This window comes from Apodemus sylvaticus, chromosome 13, assembly GCF_947179515.1.
Source record: "Apodemus sylvaticus chromosome 13, mApoSyl1.1, whole genome shotgun sequence".
In the NCBI taxonomy this organism is placed as follows: Eukaryota; Metazoa; Chordata; class Mammalia; order Rodentia; family Muridae; genus Apodemus; species Apodemus sylvaticus.
The window spans coordinates 72,758,676-72,779,268 of record NC_067484.1 but is presented as its reverse complement, the minus strand read 5'-3'; the positions used below and the strand labels follow the sequence as shown (position 1 = coordinate 72,779,268).

The following is a 20,593-nucleotide window of genomic DNA, read 5'->3' as shown; positions in this document are numbered from 1 at the left end:
CATTAAGTCCATTCCCACTACAATAAGAAAATATCATAAACTGGCTGGATTATGAACAAACTTATTTCTAGCAATTCTGGAGTGAAGTCCAAAATAAAGTGCCTGGAGATTTGTCATCCGGTCCAGGTGGCCTTCTTACTATCCATACATGACAAGAGACACTAAGTGAACCATGAGTGATGTAATCCCTTCCCAAAGCCATCAGGAAGAGGTAACATGGCCAGATGTTGCAGTGAGGAAACTGTATATCATTTCATAGCCATCACACCATCCCTCGTTGCTTTTTATACCCTAGATTATAGGTGTCCTAGTAACGACTTCCAATTTCGGATTATCTACTGCCCCAGCCAGCTTAGCACAATTACTTGAGTCTGTGCCTGACAACTGTAGTCACTGCACATTTTCCCAAGCTGTGTCTGAGCTGCTGTCATTTGGGTGCCAAATGCCTCCACAAAGAGCCATCTACTGAAAACTTGGTCTCAGTGGGTCCATGAGGTGGTACCTAATGTGAGGTACACAAGCCACCAGGGAACACTCTGAAGGGACATGAGACTGGTCCTCTTCCCTCTCTTCATATTCTGTCCCCGGAGGTAAGCGTGGTTTTCTGCATTTGCTTGCTTGCTTGCCTTTCTTCAGCACATGCTACTACTCCCCCATGCTGCGCCAAAGACAAGGTTTCTGGGCTGGGACCCCCAGGAGTGTTTGCTGAAATAAACCTCTTCCCTTTCTTGGTTAATTTCCTTAGGTATGTTATTATTGCAATGTGAGGTTGCAAATTGCAAATAAAGATTTAGCAGTATTGTTGCTAATATTATATGAAACATCGGAAGATGAGCATGTGTTAACTTTATTTTCCAGATTTATGTCTTAAACCGTTCAAGTAGTTAAATGACATTTCTCTAAATTTAGATATATAAGCATTTGGTCAGTACTTAAGGTTAAAGTAACTTACACAAACAAGATCAATAACCAGTAACAAGAGTGTCTAGAAATCTTTATTCAGATATACTCCACTGTAATTTAAAAAATATACATCTCATTTACATCAGCAGTCCTTTATTTTAATTCCATATACAGATTCATAAGATAAACTTCCTAAAAATAATCTTAATATAACACATTTGTTGGACTGTAAGCGATGAATTTTAGTACACAGCAGTACTCGTATAATCCCTGGAAATAAAGTGACGATGAAACCATAACTCCAGTCCTGCGCTGTAGGAGCTCACACTTCTTCTATGCTCAGATCTCACCACCCCACACTCGCACAAGTCCAATGTGCTCACGAGAGGCCACAAATGTAGCTCAGTCCCAGCATGCACCAGGCCTGGGTACCACAGGAAAAGGAGGGGCCTGGACAAGCGTCTATGTAGGTTTTAAAGGGGTCCTCATCAAATCCAGATTTTCATCTGCTTCTCTGGTTCTGTTAGCTTCTCTCTCTGGAGTTCAGAAAGCTACAACAGCCATTTAATTTATCATCTGGTCCTAAAGAGGCTAATGTGCTCTCATAAACACACAAAACTGCCATCCACAGCAAAGGGGATATCTCAGATCTAACAGAGATGAGTGACAAAGACTGGGGTGTTTTCTCCGCTTCTCCAAAACCTAAGGTACAGTCTGACCTTGAGACATTAGTTTAGTTCATTAAGTATTAGTCAAATGATTCTCAAGAATAAAAGACAGGAAGATGAAAGGGAAACATCCTAGGATATAGTTTTACACTTGGAGAGCCCCAGTTTCAAATATACCCGTTGTGTGCATGGAGCAGTAAAGAAACCCTGATGTTTATAAGACAATACTCCAGTGGTTTAGAGCACAGAAATCTAAGAATACTACTACTATTATTTTTGCTGAGTATTGCTTTAATCATTGAGGAGTAATCAAGATTTTTTTTAAAACAAAAACCAGTATTTCCTACCAAAATGTCACTTAATGTGAAACTAATTTCATCTTAAAAGAGCAGTATCTCCTGAACACCAACGATGGCATGTATTTCCAGAAGACACACAATTCCTCAGCAGGCTGCAAGCTACAGGAAATGCTGAACTACACAGCCATGTGGTAGATTATACTTTTTCTTCTCCATCTCTGTCCAATGGAAAGTTACTTTCAGTGAAAATAATTTTGAGGCAATAATTTTTAAATTTACTGGAAATTAGTAATTTATGTACACTTCTAAAGTAGACAACTTGTGCAGCAAGCACTGAAAGGGCTCAGCTATAAAAGATGCTGTTGAAGAAAGCGATTTGTGAATTGTCCCCTTCATCTTATAGCAAGGCAAATGAAAGGGACTGGAGGCTTGTGTGAGTCACTGTAACAGCTGCAGGCCTCGTGCGGATGATGAGCGCCTGGAGTATGGTGATTCCACAGCAGTACAACACCCATCCTATTTCCAGGAGTTAAAAGACACCGTGAGGTATCACAATACCTTCTACATCAGCTGTGTACTGAAATACTTTGGATACAGTCAAAGAAAACATTGCTACAATGAGTTTCGGCTGTGTATTTTTTCTAAGTATGCCTGCATGTATATGCACTGTGTACATGCCTGTGTCTGCAGAGGCCAGAGGGCACAAGAGCCTCCAGAACTGGAGTTATGGACAGCTGTAAGCACCCTCCCCCGGCCCCCGTAGGTGCTTCTGCAAGAGCAGCGAAGGCTTTCTCACTGCTAATATCTCCCCAGTCTCTGCTAGGATTCTATAAGTTACATACATGGCTTGTTATTCTGTAATAGGACTGCTCCAGAAGCAGCAGATCCAACGATGCAAGGGTCAGCCTCAGTTCACATCATTTTTATGTTAAAATACTCAAGACAAACACACTTAAAACATGTAAATGTTCCTGAGCTTATATTCATACATGTGCACACCCATGCCCACACACGCCACCCCCCCCCCCAACACCAGAGCCGGAAAAAAAGGTTCTTTCTGGGTGACAGAAACAGTCTAAACTGCACTGTGGTGATGGCTGCACAGCTCTTCAAATTTTTTTTTTTTAAAGAACACTCACACTTTTACCACAGGTAAACGGTAGAGTATGTGAACTCTACGTTAATGGACGTCAGTTTCAGACAGCTTACATGTAACTTCTGAATCCACTGTGAAACTCGCAATGGTAATGAAAACACTTCCACGAGGGTGGTTTTACCTGCAGTGGGTCTCCGCTCAGCAGTGAATGACCTCATCCCTCACTGCAGGCCTGGAATGCTAAGCTGATGAGAACAAAGGAACACTAAGGAGCTAAGGAGACTGGGCAAGTGTGGGATCCTTAGAGAGCCCGGCTCAGGGGAGGCAGAGCTTGACAGCATCAGATGTTGGTACTAAGTCTTTACCCACGCTCTTGTCACTTTATCATCATGGACAGACCAATGGGATAGATGAGATCTTCTGTTCTACACTAATAAAAACAGATACAGTCACAGAAGACACATTTGACAGTTAACAATGAACAGTCTTCATTGGACACTCTCAAGTGTATTTTTTCCCTATTGCTGAAGAGAAGAATAGTAACAAAATCTAGCAGTTGAGAAGTTACAATAAGGTCAGACAACAAACGTAGCAATGAACAAACTGAGAACACAGCCCTTGGGGGGAAACTGCTTCTGGCAGGTCCTGGAAACGATATTCCAACCCAAGAGCTATGAGCTCATCCAGAACGCTGACACCCACACCTTTGTTCCATGTGTATCGTCATCACCAGGGGCAAGAAAAAAATGTTAAAAGAGCAAAGCCAGTCTCACTTTTTTGACTGTCAAAATGAATGTAAAGAACTAACTTTCCACTTAGAGAAACAAACTAATGTAAAATGAAGAGCAGACCTCCCTGCAGTTGAACTATCCCTTCATGTCGCTGAACCACCACAGACTTGTGGAGGGAGGCCTGTGCCTGAGTTGCCTTCCTGCAATTATGTCCAGAGCTCACTTTACTCCATATTTGCCAAAACAGAAACACAAACCCACCTCCCAACCCACCAACCAACCAATCACAAAAAGGAAAGGGGAACAGTGAGGAGCAGAAATAGAAACACCTACAGAACTGACTGGCATTACTGAGTGCTTCGTGGTCACACAAACACAAAGTGTGTGTGGACACGGAGTCACCTCAGATGTCCATTTTGACTAGTAGTCAAAGAATGATTTGGAATGTCATAGCCATGAAGTAATGTTCACATAAGGCAGCTCCATTCACAGTTCATTCTGGTCACACCAGGACATCTATGCACCTGGCTGAATCTAATGACACTCTTGCTACAATTCTAGATCAAAGTTACATCAAAAGTGAATTTTTAAGAATGCAGTTTGTAGCTTCAAGTTGAAGTCTGTATAGAACAGTCATTGAATCTGACTTTTTAGCACTGACCTTTTTACTGGTGATGAGGGGTACCACTAGCTGGTTCCTTCCAGATACTGCTCACTGTGATGTCACCAGTGCACACCTGGCTGTTTTCAGTCACTCCCAGAATAAATGCACACAATAAAGGAGACAAGTATGTTTTCACAGACTTTGCAGAAGAATGTTGCCCACATGTCAAAATTAAACTCTATTGAATTGTGCCTATGGTGACAAGAATGGGCATTCTTGTCATCTGTGGTCTTCCTAATACTTGAAATAGCACAAGTCAACAAATAGAGGACTTTTATCTTTAAGAACTATGGAGGACTTTTTCCTTTTGTCCAAGCTATTGGCAAACTCACAGAACATAGCAAGAGAAATGTTCAAACAAGCTCCAAAATAACACGACTAGCACTGAGCTCACACACTTTGTAATTTCCAAGCAGCCGGAAGCTTCCTCCTGAGGTACGGTTTGACCCGTGTAGACAGACCACACTCAGCCTGGAACAAAATCTTGGTATTTCATCCTTTTCCATTCACAGACACACAGGCACAACCAAACAAGGTGCAAAAACAACTTTTAAGAAATTTTAAATGCCCTATTTACATAGATTGACTTTGAATAGAAAATGAGATTGTACTGTGGCCCCTGTAACTTCTCCTATGTTTCCACAGGCCGCAGCAAGCAGGAACTGATGGCTTCTACAGGTCATAGCTGAGGGAGGAGAGCAGAGTCAGCAAACTGTGGCAGTATAAGTTGAACACATTATGCCTTTTGTAAAGCTTTTCGCAAATCGCCGTAGAAGTTGGTTAGCGTGCCTGCCATGGCCGTGTCCACTGCAGACTGAGGGAGCATGCCACGCAGGTCTGTCTGAATGTAGCCTGTCAGAAGACTCTGGTTTGGACTGTCTTTGAGTGGAACACAGAACCAACCGCAGGGATGGTTATAGCCACGGACAAACTCTGGTCTTGTCTCACCCCATTCAACACTTACCCCTACAAGACAGTTTTAAGACAGTATCATTAATAGCAATAACTGGTATTCCCCCAAAACTCTCATTTAAAAAATATTATTCGATTTCTAGTTTAAATAGGTTTCTTCCTATCCATACTAATGAAAGCTAATCCTTAGGAGTTTTGAACACAGCAAAATGAGAAAGATAATTACCAAAGAGAATTCTGACACAGGGCTGGAAGATAGGTAATAGGGAAAATTCTAATCCCTTCAGAATAGAGAACACAGTATGAGCCAGGTCACAAAGTGACAAGAGCAAGATGCACAGCCCCAAACCACTCCCCACAGCTCTGCCATCCTGATTTTAGTGCTCGGCAGTGCGACAAACAACCCAGGTGTGCACTACAGAGAACTATTAATTTATCGACATACTTTAGAAACAGGACACTTCTGGTAGCAATATTTTTAGAGAAAGACAACACAATTCAAAGAAGAAAATTTTTCTTTAAAAATATCAAGTACACGTGGTCTCTCTCTCCCTCTCTCTCTCTCTCTCTCTCTCTCTCTCTCTCTCTCTCTCTCTCTCACACACACACACACACACACACACACACACACACACCAGGAAACTGTTTTGAAGGCCTAGAATGAAATGTCAGTCGATCCTTTCCTCAGTCAGTCATGTTTCTGCTATGGATGAAGAATTATGTAACTGGGAATTAAAAGAGCATAGTTAAGGGATCACCCTTACACGGGACATTTACACCTGGAAGGCCCGGGGGACATTCCAGTAACAGGGTCTCAGGGTGGGGGGCACAAAATGCCATCCTCTAAGCTCAGTACAACTACTACAGTCTTGAACTCACAAGTAGTCATCTTCCCTGGGCCCACACAAGACTGATCCTGTCAACACCTGAGGGAAGACGGGCTCACAGGACCCCACCACTTAGCACAGCACTGAACACTGATTCATTGTGGGAGGGGAGGAGCCATTTTCACTCATGAGCCCACTGCTGAGCCCACCAGGCTAAGCTTTAGTCACACAGACGGCCCTGGTTATCAAACTCAGTGGGTCACAGAACAAAGCAGAGATATGAATGTGAGAAAGAGCCAGATGGGGGAAGGCCGGGGCAGGTGAAGATAATGCATGTAAACTTATCAGAGAACATGTAACTAATACATGTTACATAATAGAAATGTAACTTATACAAAAATAAAGAAGTCCCCATGATAATAATAATATGCAACAATATATCGTCTCAATTAGATGGTAAAGTTTTTCTCAAAAAAATAAAAGGCCCCAAACATTCCCACAGAAACACTTCAAGATTCCAAATTCTTATACTATCCTTTATTTTTATACTACCATTTAATGCTAGAGTTTAGCATAATAAAAAAAAACCCAAACAACAACCAAAAAAAACCTAGCAATAGTTGAGAGTTAAAAAATATGTCTGGCGTCTGAGCAGTCGGGTACGGCCAGGAACACAGGGAACACAGGAGTGGCAGAGCAGCAGGGACTGGGTCTGTCTGGGCTCTACCTGCACCCAGGAGCTGGGCAGTGCCACAGTACTCTGCCAAGGGAGAGCTGGTCATCCAGAGGTGCTGAGACAGGCTTGCAGGCATACAGGAGGGACAAGTGCCAGCCAGAGCAGGACCAACTAACGCCAGAGATAACCAGATGGCAAAAGGCAAACGTAGGAATGTTACCAACAGAAATCAAGGCACCATCGGAACCCAATTCCCCCTCAATAGCAAGTCCTGGATACCCCAACACACCGGAAAACCAAGATTTGGATTTAAAATCTCAGTTCATGATACTGATAGAGAGGTCTTCAAGAAGGACATAAATAACTCCCTTAAAGAAATACAGCAGAACACAGGTAAACAGGTAGGACCCCTTAAAAAATTACAGGAAAGCACAACTAAACAGGTGATGAAGTTGAACAAAACCATCCAGGATCTAAAAATGGAGGTAGAAACAATAAAGAACTCACAAAGGGAAACAACTCTGGACATAGAAGACATATTCTCAGATACAAAACAAACCTCATCAGATGTAAGAAGATTAAAATAATTTCATGCACCCTATCAGTTCACCATGGACTAAGGCTGGTATTCAGTAACAACAAAAACAAAAGAAAGCCCACATACATCGTGGAGAGCATATTGGGGTGCTATGCCACCTGGCGTGATTTGACATTGATCAAGGTGAAGTTTCTCTCCCAGCCTTCCAGTAGGAATTCCTGTGCAAGCCAGGATCCTGCTCCACCTAGGGTGGAGCACTCAGAGTGAAGTTCATTGTTCCTCCTGGTCTAAGAATTCCTGAATTAAGTAGGTGACCCACCCAACAAACAGCCACACCAGTTCCCCGGAACACATCCTGGAATTTGGGGAAGGGTCTTGCCCAGTATATATATTGAGACCTCCATTAAATTTTGAGCCTTGAGCGGGAAATTCCATCTTGGCTTCATGAAATTCGTCTGGGCTTCCTGTTTCTCTTGTCACCCTATTCCCCCACCCCCAGCTTTCCTACCAAGGAACCCAGTTCGAATGTACATGGAAACTGAACAACATTCTACTCAATGATAACTTAGTCAAGGAAGAAAAAAGAAAGAAATTAAAGACTCTTTAGAATTTAATGAAAACAAAGGAACAACATACCCAAATTTATGGGACACAATGAAAGTAGTGCTCAGAGGAAAACTCATAGCTCTGAGTGCCTCCAAAAAGAAACTGGAAACTAGCAGCTTGACAGGAAAGCTGAAGGCTCTAGAACAAAAAGAAGCAAATTCACCCAAGAGAAGGAGATGGCAGGAAATAATCAAACTCAGGGCTGAAATCAACCAAATAGAAACAAAAGGAACTAAACAAAGAATTAACCAAACCAGGAGCAGGTTCTTAGAAAAAAACCCAACAAGATAGATAAACCCTTAGCCAGACTAACCAGAGGGCACAGAGACAGTATTCATACCAGCAAACTCAGAAATGAAAAGAGAGACATAACAGATACTGAGCAAATCCAAAAAAACATCAGACCCTACTACAAAAGCCTATACCCAACAAAAGTGGGAAATCTAGATGAAATGGACAATTTTCCAGACAGATACCAGGTACCAAAGTTACATCAGGATCAGATAAATGATCTAAACAATTCCATAACCCCTAAAAAAATTGAAGTAGTCATTAATAGTCTCCCAACCAAAAAAGCCCAGGACCAGATGGGTTTAATGTAGAGTTCTATCAGACCTTCAAAGAAGACCTGATACCAATACTCTTCAAACAATTCCACAAAATATTAACAGAAGGAACACTACCCAATTCATTTTACGAAGTCACAATTACTCTGTTACCTAAACCACACAAAGACCCAAGAAAGAGAACTTCAGACCAATTTCCCTTATGAATATCAATGTAAAAATACTCAATAAAATTCTTGCCAACTGAATCCAAGAACACATCAAAATGATCATCCAACATGATCAAGTAGGCCTTATTTCAGGGATACAGAGATGGTTCAATATATGAAAATCCATCAATGTAATCCACTATATAAACAGACTCAAAGAAAAAAAAACACATGATCATTTCATTACATGCTGAGAAAGCATTTGACACAATCCAATACCTCTTCATGATAAGTCTTTGAACGATCAGGAATTCAAGGCCCATACCCAAACATAGTAAAAGTGATATACAGCAAACCAGCAGCCATCATCAAATGAAATGGAGAGAAACTTGAAGCAATTCCACTGAAATCAGCCAATAGACAAGACTGCCCACCCTCTTCCCTGCCTGTTCAATATAGTGCTCGAAGTTGTAGACAAAGCTATTACACAACAAAAGGAGGTCAAAGGGATTCAAATTGGAAAGGAAGAAGTTAAAGTATCACTATTTGCAGATGATATGATAGTATATTTAAGTGACCCCAAAAATTCCACCAGAGAACTCCTAAACCTGATAAAAGAAACTTAAGCAAAGTGGCTGGATATAAAATTAACTCAAATAAATCAGTAGCTTTCCTATACTCAAAGGATAAAGAGGCTGAGAAAGAAATTAGGGAAATGACACACCCTTCACAATAGTCACAAATAATATAAAATGCCTTGGGGTGACTCTAACTAAGCAAGTGAAAGATCTGTATGACAAGAACTTCAAGTCTCTGAAGAAAAATTGAAAAATCTCAGAAGATGGAAAAATCTCCCATGTCATGGATTGGCAGGATTAATTTAGTAAAAATGGCCATTTGCCTAAAGCAATCTACAGATTTAATGTAATTCCCATCAAAATTCCAATTCAATTCTTCATAGAGTTAGGAAGAGCAATTTCCAAATTTATCTGGAATAACAAAACACCTAGCATAGCAAAAACTATTCTCAACAATGAAAGAACTTCTGGGGGAATCACCATCCCTGACCTCAAGCTCTACTACAGAGCAATAGTGATTAAAAACTGCATGGTATTGGTACAGTGATAGGCAGATAGATCAATGAAATAGAATTGAAGACCCAGAAATGAACCCTCACACCTATGGTTATTTGATCTTTGACAAAGGAGCTAAAACCATCCAGTGGAAAAAAGAAAGCATTTTCAACAAATGGTGCTGGGTCAACTGACAGTCAACATGTAGAAGAATGCAAATTGATCCATTCTTATCTCCCTGTAAAAAGCTCAAGTCCAAGTGGATCAAGGACCTCCACATAGCACCAGATACACTGAATCTAATAGAAGAGAAAGTGGGGCAAAACCTGGAGCACATGGGCACAGGGGAAATTTTCCTGAATAGAACACCAATACTTATGCTCTATGATCAAGAATTGACAAACAGGACCTCATAAAACTGCAAAACGGCAAAGGACACTGTCAATAGGACAAAATAGCAACCAACAGATTTGGAAAAGATTTTTACCAATCCTACATGTGATAAAGGGTTAATATCCAATATATACAAAGAACTCAAGAAGTAAGACTCCAGAGAACCAAATAACCCTGTTAAAAATGGGGTACATAGCTAAACAAAGCAACTGAGGAATACCAGACGACTGAGAAACACCTAAAGAAATGTTGAACATCTTTAATCATCAGGGAAACGCAAATCAAAACAACCATGAGATTCAACCTCACACCAGTCAGAATGACCAAGATCAAAAACTCATTGGGATAGCAAATGCTGGAGAGGATGTGGAGAAAGAGGAACACTCCTCCATTGCTGGTGGGATTACAAGCTAGTAAAACCACTCTGGAAATCAGTTTGGTGGTTCCTCAGAAAATTGGACATAACACTACCTGAGGACCCAGCTATACCACTACTTGGCATATACCTAGAAGATGCTCCAACGTATAATAAGGACACACGCTCCACTATGTTCATAGCAGCCTTATTTATAATAGCCAGAAGCTGGAAAGAACCAAGATGTCCCTCAACAGAGGAATGGATACAGAAAATGTAGTACACAATGGAGTACTACTCAGCTATTAAAAGCAATGAATTCATGAAATTCTTAGGCAAATGGATGGAGCTAGAAAATATCATTCTGAGTAAGGTAACCCAATCACAAAAGAACACACATGGTATACACTCATTGATAAGTGGATATTAGCTCAAAAGATAAATCTCGGGATACCCAAGATAAAACTCACAGACCACATGAAGCTCAAGAAGAAGGAAGACCAAAGGGTGGATACTATGATCCTTATTGGAAGGTGGATCAAAATACCGATGGCTCACAGCAAACCAATAGATGAACATAGGGTCCCCAGTGGAGCAACTAGAGAAAGGACCCCAGGAGCTGAAGAGGTTTGCAGCCCTGTAGGAAGAACAATAATATGTACCAACCAGTACCTCCAGACTAAACCTCCAACCAAAGAATACACATGGATAGCCTATGGCTCCAGCTACATACGTAGCATCAGATATCAATGAGAGGAGAAGCCATTGGTCCTATCAAGGCTCTATTCCCTAGAATAGGGGAATGCAAGTCAGGAAATTGGGGGGGGGGGGGCGTAAGCAGGGAAAGGAGGGATGGGATAGGGGGTTTTCGGAGGGGTAACTCAGAAAGTGGATACCATTTGAAATTTAAATAAAGCAAATATATAAATAAATATATATGTTTTGGGGCTAGAGAGATGGATCACAGGTTAAGAGCACTGATTGCTCTTCCAGAGGTCCTGAGTTCAATTCCCAGCAAGTATATGGTGGTTCAGAACCATCTATAATGAAATCTAATGCCCTCTTCTGGTGTATCTGAAGACAGTGACAGTATACTCACATACATAAAATCATTTAAAAAAATATGTCTTATATAGAAAAACCCAGGGTAAAAACTTTAAGTATCTGAAGTAGACTTAAAGAAAGAACAAGAGTTTTAGGTTATTACCACAGGATAAAAGTCCTTCTTCATAGCCCACAGTATAGGAGAAGTCAACAAACTCTCTTGGGGAAATAATATTTAAAAGCTGCCCAGCAGTGGTGTAACGCATCACACAACAATTCTAGAAAAAGACAAAGGTAAGAGTGGGGTCACCATTAGAAACAGAGTCGCATACCAGATCAATGTCTAGTAAGAACTGCCACTCACAATCTTCTCTCATCAGAATGGGATTCCTACAGTGGTTCTGGAAGGGATAATCTCTTTCCTAAATGTCAATGATACTGTGTGAATGTGACGATGATATATAAAACTCCAGAGACATATTCGAGTATCTAAACCTCCATTTAACTAGCGATGGCGAATTTAGTTAAAGTAACCAACTCTATGGGTCTGCTGTATACATATAATGAAAGGTTACAAGCTAGACAGTTGTCTAGGCAACATCTTTATCTCTGATCTTTGATTTTAATTTAATATAACTGGAAAAATCTACATTTAAACTAGAAACCTAAATACAGGGGTGGCATTTTTCTGTCTTTGAGATTTTAGATCCTTAAATTTTACAATTAAAGATGCTGAAGATTTTGATGAGCAACAAAGGTAGAGATGTAGTGGGGAAAAAAACCCTCAGTACAAACACTCATTAAAATTAGGAAACTCAACTTTAATCTCAGCACTCAGAAAGTAGGGGAGGGTGGATCTCTGAGTTTGAGGCTAGCTTGGTCTGCACAGCAAGTTAGAGGATGATGAAGGCTATACAGTGAGATCCTGTCTCAAAAAAAAGTGAATAACTAACTAACTATATAGAATGGGGAAACTCAACTTTTAGAAGGCAGCACAGGACTCTCCTGTGGTATCTTTACTATGTCTACTCTCCTCAATTAATGTATGAATGCAAGCATATACAAATGTTGATACAGATATGTGGTGTCTCCACCTCTGTCTCTCTGCCATGCATGTACTCACACATGCACACACATGCATGCATGCCCACACATCCTCTGTAGTAATGTTACTAAACAGATACCTCTTCAAAGTGCTCCAAAATATCCAGTGACGTCATTAAGCGGTCCCAGTCCAAGCGCCAGGGCCCTGGGCGTATATAGTCTATGACACTATTGACCACGTCATCCATAACTCCTTGAGCTTTATAGCTAGAAGACACAAAAACAAAACAAAGGCTATGAAAATAAACATTTTAGCAGAGAGCTGACACTGGACATGTGAATAAAAATTAATGCAGGTTTTTATAAAGTAAAAAGAAATCCTAACAACTTGTCTAATAGATAAAAGTTCTACCAATTACTTTTGTCAAATTATGTCCTTTTTGTCAATCAAATTAGAAAGGTTACGCTACTGTCACCATAGACACAGTGATGTCCCTTCACATTATAATACAGCTCCAAACAGTCTACAGGACATTCCACAACTTGCACTTGATAATGCCCTCTGCTTAGTTATTCCCAGACACTAGTATATGTGTATCTCCCCCTTTTCCCCAGTTCCTTTCGTCCCTCTATGCCTTCCCATACAGAGCTCATTTCTCTCTTTCAAATTCATTAGTTGCTGTCATATGCATACATGTAGATACACATGTATTCCTAACTAAAACCTGCACAGCCTGTCCATTACTTGTATAAATGTTTCCAGGGCTCACCATTTGGTACTGGATAACCTTTCCCCCACCAACTTGTTTCTTGGTCATGATGTTTGTGCAGGAATAAAAACCCTGACTAAGACAATCTATATAAATGCACATATAGTTATTATATACACGAGTAATTCCTTTAAAAATCAATGAAAATGATAATCCAGCAGAAGATGGCAAAGCACAACTTAGGATAATCCAAAACATTAATAAACAGACTCAGCTTCACTGGAATTAAATATACACTAACAGGATACCACTTCATTCACCCATCAAACTGTCAAATAGTTAACGTAAAAGGTCTCTGGATATGGGCTGGAGAATGGCCACAGGTCTCTCCCTAAAAATGCTGCATACTATCACAAATTTGCATATAACCCAGAGGAACTCTAAGAAGCTTTTTGCAAACCTGATAAATAAAGCCCCTTCTTAAATCCTCATGTATCACTCCTGTCTTCCTCAATATCGTTCCAGTCAATTCAAAACCTTGTCAGGGCCAGGCTGAGGAAGGGCAGAACCAGGCCAGACGGCAAGCAACACTGCACTTCTTTGTATAGAATTGAAACAAAAGTCAAAAGCATGGTTCCACGTCCCAAGCGTGATGCTCTAGCTGTACAGGTATGCCTTCTTCCCTAAACAAACTTCTCATCCATGTTTAAGTAGCAGTGACAACTCTTTGGCCTTCATTTCTTTAAAAACATCTATTCTTCTTTGAGTCTCAAACAAACTATCCACTCCCTGAAACCCTCTCCAGTCTCTGGGCGCTGTACTCCCTTGACTTTCCTTGCTTCCTGGCCCCAGCTGGGATCTACTGACTGAAAGGATTGATTCCTAGATTGCTTACAATGCTTGATTCAACTCCAATCTGCCTGTCCAGGTCACAAATAGTGTACAACTCATCTTTCTGGAAATAGTATCTTTGGTATGGCACTTCAGAATATTTTGCATATAGGAAGTGGGGTCAGCAGATTCATTTTTAAAAAGGGCTGAGTCCTAAAGATTTGAACATTGTACTTCCATATGGCAACTATCCATGTTGGCACGTGCTTTTCTTGACCATAGGCATAATTCATCTTCAACTATAGAGAAGGAAGAATAGAAGTTATTCATAATACTACTATTAAAGATGAATTCTGTCTTAGGTAAAAACATTTTAATAAAAATATATTTAAAATAAGTCTATGCTTGTGCTGAGTAGTATTCATCTCCGATTTGTATTTCTTTTATTATTAGGTAATCTTTTAAAACATAACATTTAAAGGCTACCAATGCTTTGCCAAGTGCAGATATCTTCAAAATTTAGCATCAAGGTGCTTCATTTTTAATATTCATAATACTCAAATCACTATTCTCTTATTGATGGGATCTTCAAGGAAAATATTTTAACAGAATGCTACCTGGGCCTAGGAATTCATGCACATAGGAAACTGAAGCAGGAAGCATCACATGACCATGAGGACTCACTTCAATAGTGAGTTCAAGGCCACCCTGTCTCAAAAGAATCTACCTACAGCTATATTTATGTCCAACTCAATCTACAAAGTATTTGGCCATTCTTAAGGCCCTGAATTCATATGACCAATTTGCTTCTCAGAGAGCTTAAAACCGTAAAATGAAAGCTGAATTTTACACTGATCATGTAATATAGTATATGAGTTAGAAAACTGAGCATTTACTTACAGATACCCATTAAACTCTTCTGAGGGTTTTCTCCAAACTGTCACATCTTTCTAGAAAAACAAAGACAGTACATGGTGATGATCACATAGGTGGACCCTCATACTCAAAAGTAATTCTGTAATTCAGAGCGCTTAGCTTTGCATTAAAAAGTAACTTGACCAAATTTTCAGAGATAGTAGTTACTGGCATCACAAAGATATCTCTATTTGAATTTCTTCTGTATCACACTGTAGCTACATCTTGCACCTAAAAGATTTTTCAGTACCTCAGAGATTCAATGCCTTTAAAATTCAATGGCAGGACTATAATTAGTGGCTGTTACTTGTCTCATTCCAGTCTTAGCTATTTACCATTCCTGATACATTCGGTCTACGACATTAGGAACATTAAATACTCATTCTGAAACTGTTCATGCATTTTTAAAATAATTCACATTTACTGTGACTATGTTATATTGAATTAGTTCCAACGTTTCCCCTCCACCATTTCTTATCTGACTCTTAAATATAAAACTAAATAGAGAGCTAGAGAGGAGACTTAAATCTAAGCTTGTCTCTAATACTCAGCCATGTAGCAGTTTGACCAAATCACATGGTAACGAGGAATACTAACTGGTCACTCGCACGTTCTTCATGTCTGATATGGGTGCAAACTTTCAATGCTCATCCTTCATTAAACAGACAATGATCCACTTTCTTAGTTGACTTGGAAAACTGCACTGTCCATTGCTCTCATTGCCATGGACCTATTATCAAGTCTAACAATCAAAGAGCTACTGGGTTCGTTTCTTTGTAAGATGACCCACAATACCATTTGCAGAATTATTGACTGTACATCCATTCCACACATTACTTATCACGCATACTTTACCCAATATTTTAAGTCTTCAGACGGTCCGTTGGCCACACAAATACCCAAACAGAAGGTACACACTTACCACTTTCTTGGCAACTCGCCACTGATCTTCGTCAATGCTGTGATACTGGATCAGAGTGTTTTGAAGTTTAGTTGAAATAGAGGCAACATCAGACAGTCCATCTATTTTGATCTTCCTGTTATTGAAACCAAGATTAGCATCAGCAAACACTGGAGTAAGTCAAACCTTTCAGAATAGATTCTCCTGGGAGAGCTATAAAAGACAGATGGGCGTGAACCCCACTCCCAGTGAACGAATCAGAAACTCTGTGAGGAGGAGCTGGGTAGAGGCTTGTCCTGAACCCTTGGGGAGACTTGTTATAACAATCACTCATATAAAATCATACAAAAGAGACAAACGGCAGGAGAGCAGGAGAGATGGCTCTCTCATCTGTAGGCTGTTGATGCTTCAACGGTTCCACTAATTCTCAGCCCGCCAGGCGGTTCCAAAGTCCACATCCAGAGGCCTACCAAGAACTGATCTGATGGAGCATCTCTATTTGCCCAGCATTTTCTTAGCGATTTATTATTAAAATGATAAGTGAGCCCAGAGTCTCAAGCCAAAAGGCTGGGAGTCACCCTGAATGATCACTAGAGATTTCTATGCGTACCACAGATCCTCACTGCCTAGAGCTGTGTGTTCTCAGGCCAAGCTCGTCAAGGCTTTTGATCTTTGGACTTGGGACACCTCTGCCTAGACTGCTTGATTCCAATTCTTAGTGTGAACTAACAACTAACTGCTGCCCTTACCACAGACTTCTCAATAACTGTTAAATCTGTCAGTCATTCATCACTGTGCTTAGCAGTGTCTCAGACTGATTTATATACTTTTACGTGATTCTACTCTTTACCACCTTACCTAACTAGTGGAGTAAGTCTTTGCCATTTGCTCTTTATCCTATGTGACACACAGTAAGATTTTAATACCAATGTTGAGTGTCTTTGTCATATGTTCCACTAACACTCACCTAGAACAGGGAATACACAGTAGGCTTTTTAATATCACCGCTGAAATGGCTTTTTTCCCTACCCAAGAATCAGTATTCTTTTACGGTCTTTTGATGCTAATTCCATTTTCTTAGTGTAATCCCTCCAGTATTCCTACTCTTTCTACTCCTTTCAACAGAGAAAAACTGCCCACTATACAACCATCGAACCATTAAAAACACAACCAGGAAAAGTGCCATTAATAATAATTCTGCCTCCCAACCAGAGCTGAGATGTATTGATCAAAAACCTAAAGGTTACAGGACTAAATCAAAGCTGTAGCCAATATTTAAATATCACAGTGTAGAGTACAGAGACCTCCAAGACTAAAATTGAGTAGAAAGATGAGAAAGCCTACATGAAAGATTCAATAACCTAAAACTTGAGCTCCATAAAAGTATGTAAAATGTTTACACACAGATCCCACCTGTGCACCGAGAGAGGATGAGCTCACTCCAGAAGAATATGGCAGCCACTCAAGAGCCTGACGGCCACTACAATGACCTCTTTCAAGGCTGGGCTGTAAACAAGTGCAAAGTCTTGGAGAGCTTATAAAAAGACAGTGATCCAGTGGTGGGATCACTGCGATTAAGCCACAGCCTGTAAACCCAAAGGTCTCCCAGTAGCTTCCTGTGGGTGGCGGGTAAGAACTTTTATTTCTTTCAGAACTATTTGATAGGAATCAAAATGGAATGGAAAGCCACTATGACCCCAACCAAACATTAGCTTGTGCAAAGCCAGGAGAAGGGTGGAAGCAATGCAAGCCACCTGTACAGGTAGAGCTCTGAGGCGTTTGGCCGGGAGCTCTGGCCTGTCTTCTCGGCAAGCCTTTTGACATCGCTTAAAAGCAGCTGAGCTTGTCTGCCTCGTTTCTATGCCGTGTTGATGGACTGCCCAGCGTTTTCTTACAGCCACACTGTAACTAATCCTTTATAGTCTATCATTTAGCTGTAGAGTCTTTGGGGCCACAAAATATAGCTGCTTAGGGCTGTGCTCTTTCTGATGAGTATGCCCCCAGAAAACCAATGAATAAAATCTGTACTGCTACTTATACCAATCACTTTTGAACTGCCAAACAACAACATGAAATTACCACACGAATGAACAGCTTCTCTGGGGGAAGCTCTCAGTGTTTACCAGCATCCAGTATCCATCCAGTCCTAACAACGGAAACAGATTAAGATCCAGTTTTTGCTCTCAGACTTGACTTATTCTATCCCTTAAATAAGTCTCCATGACAACTATAAAGCTAAAACTCTAGAACCTCTGATTAACAGCCTCTTTAAGGATGCTGAAGAAGGAACCAAGCAGAGACTGAAGTAAATATAACATCAAAAGTTCTCTTTTAATCCTCTAAGTATTCCTGTGCGGAAGTCCAGGATGAATAATGCTAGCCGTATAAGCTGCAATGTGTTTGCTGGAGCACATTCTAGAGTGAAGGAGAAAGGACTGAGTTGGCCAGGTTTCAGCTCTCTCCTGACAGAAGCAGGTGCTTGGGTAAATTGAAAGCAAAGCACACAGCTTACGCTCCTGCAATCTTCAACTGTGGAAAGGGTTTTAAATATCACTCTGAATTTCCTCTTACTCACCCAACCATTCTTGACCTATCAAGAACTTCTCCAACCATAGCAGAGATGAGATAAGAGGCACTACCTAACTAAACAAGCTCCAACCACTCCATACAAAAGGTCATCTAATCTTGTTAATCCTCAGGCCAAGAGTTAATTATTGTCTGCCTTATACCGTTTTTTTTTTTTTTTTTTTTTTTTGAAGCTAGCCTTATGTTGATGTCTTATGTGCATATTTTCCTGAATGGAAACTACTGGGGCTTGGGAAGATTTTCTTGATGCTGTTTGTGTTAGTCACAACTTTGTTATTCTCAATTATATGTCACAACGAAATGGCAATAAGTTCCCTTTTAAACACAAGGCATTTTAGGACCTTCAAAATGGCTCAGTGATTAAAAGTGCTTTAGTTTGATTCCCAAAAGTGACCCCCATGTTGCTCTCTGACATCCGCATGTACCATGCGAGCCTGGCCATGTGTGCACCTACACACACACACACACACACACACACACATCCAGTGCACAGAATTGGAAAGAAAATACTTATAGAATCCCCATAAACTATCTTTTTTTAAATTTTATTAAATAAAAATAATTGTTTGTAGTTTTTTGTAGTTTATTAAAGCTTCTCTGCATCATAACTCTTAACCTTCCAGTATTCAATTAATAAAGTTTTTATGTGAATCATGCCACTTGAACAAGCCACAGACTTTCTTCAAACTAAAGCCTTATTAAATTATATGCTGTAACATAAAAGTGTTAACACTCTATTTCCAACTTATCTTGAACCAGTAATTTAACTTTTCTAACTCAAGTCAAGAACGTTCCATTTTTGAGACTGGCCCTTGCCTGGTGTAGAGGAATGATTCATGAACACACACTTCTGTGACACATATGATGACCCTCTTTCAAATGGTCACCTTGTCACACAGCCTGACAAGGTTAACGCTCTTTACAATGCACAACACAATATTTACATCCTAATGACACCACAACCTGAGTTTTGAATCTAATTTAGCACATGAGTCTTTAATGTCCTTCATTCTTTTAAAATGGTTTTTAAAGTAGTGATGTCCTACTATGTGCTTAGTTTTTCTGGTAATTATACAGTGTGGTGTTTCATTTGAATTTCAGGACAGCCTTAAGAGTCCCTTCTGCATCACAGATAGGGGCTTCTGCAATGGAAAAGTTATTTGCTCAAGATCCCAAAGGCAAATAAGCCAGACAACAAAAATTCCAAAGCAAGCTCTTTGACCTGAGTTTACAGGTCAATCTTGAAAGCTGATCCACAGACTCGCCCAAGTCTGACATAAAAGCGTGACCTCCGCAGTGTATTTAACTGTTGTCCTAGCTCCTGAACCCCCAAACCTCAGAAAAATCTCCCCTAAGCGGAAACGAAGGAAATCCGCAGCAGTAGCTTTCCTGTGTTAAACCATGGACCTGCAAGCTGAGGAAGTCTCTTGAGGACCCTGTCCCCATGGAAGCTTGATGAGAGGAGATGTCCCGTGCAGTCTCCGCGGTGCTCCTCGGGACCTGTTACCATTTAACAGATGAGGAAACAAGCCTGCTGGGCTCGCGGCCCTTGAACAGCAGCAGCTCCCGTCTCACCTGCCACTCTGTGACCACCGGCTCTCAGGGTCAGCCATCTCTCTCCCCTCTACGGGGGGCAGATCCAGGAAATGCTCAGCCTCTCTCGGTCGAGCTCAGCTGACCGCCCTCCTTCCTGTCCGGTAACGGAGGATGCCCGGCGGTCTCCAAGTCCAGGAAAAGGTAGCTCACTGCTCCTGCAACCCCGCGCGTTTCAGCGAGCTGTTTTCCAGCCCTCCCAGCGCGGCTGGCAGCAGCCAATGGGAGCGGGACGCCTTCCGCCCACAGCCAATCAGAAGGCAGCAGGCTGCTCGGGGCGAGATGAGCCACGCCCTCAGGCCCGCCCCGCGCGCACCCTTAGGGGACCCTCCGTGGAGTGTTAGCGGAGTAACGTGTGTTCGCTGGGATTGGCTGGCGCCTCCGCGTGAAGGGAGCCGATTGGCCTCCGAGGATGGACCGATTCCGCGTGCGTGTGGGCCGGCCGGAGTCAGATGGAGTTTGCGAAGAGAGAGGGTTTGCCTGTGGGCTTGGATCATAGCCAGAGTCCCATGG

General features: G+C 41.1%; 1 protein-coding gene across 1 annotated transcript; it reads right to left on the bottom strand.

Annotated features, from left to right (window-relative positions):
* Positions 1 to 4,892: 4,892 nt before the first annotated feature.
* Stard4 (StAR related lipid transfer domain containing 4) lies at positions 4,893 to 20,278 on the bottom strand. The gene is made up of 6 exons (XM_052155505.1): positions 20,063 to 20,278; positions 15,923 to 16,037; positions 14,986 to 15,035; positions 12,685 to 12,811; positions 11,664 to 11,778; positions 4,893 to 5,327 (listed from the first exon to the last, which is right to left on the bottom strand). The coding sequence occupies exons 1-6, from the start codon at positions 20,098 to 20,100 to the stop codon at positions 5,098 to 5,100; spliced, it is 675 nt and encodes a 224-aa protein (XP_052011465.1). The 5' UTR covers positions 20,101 to 20,278; the 3' UTR covers positions 4,893 to 5,097.
* Between the last annotated feature and the right edge of the window lie 315 nt (positions 20,279 to 20,593).

Excerpts from the sequence above, each read along its gene's own strand:
- Stard4 (XM_052155505.1), bottom strand. The coding sequence starts at position 20,100 with ATGGCTGACCCTGAGAGCCGGTGGTCACAGAGTGGCAG. Across the intron at positions 15,036-15,922 it reads GGCGAGTTGCCAAGAAAGTG|AAAGATGTGACAGTTTGGAG; the intron begins GTAAGTGTGTAC and ends TTGTTTTTCTAG. Across the intron at positions 12,812-14,985 it reads GAAGAGTTTAATGGGTATCT|CTATAAAGCTCAAGGAGTTA; the intron begins GTAAGTAAATGC and ends TGTGTCTTCTAG.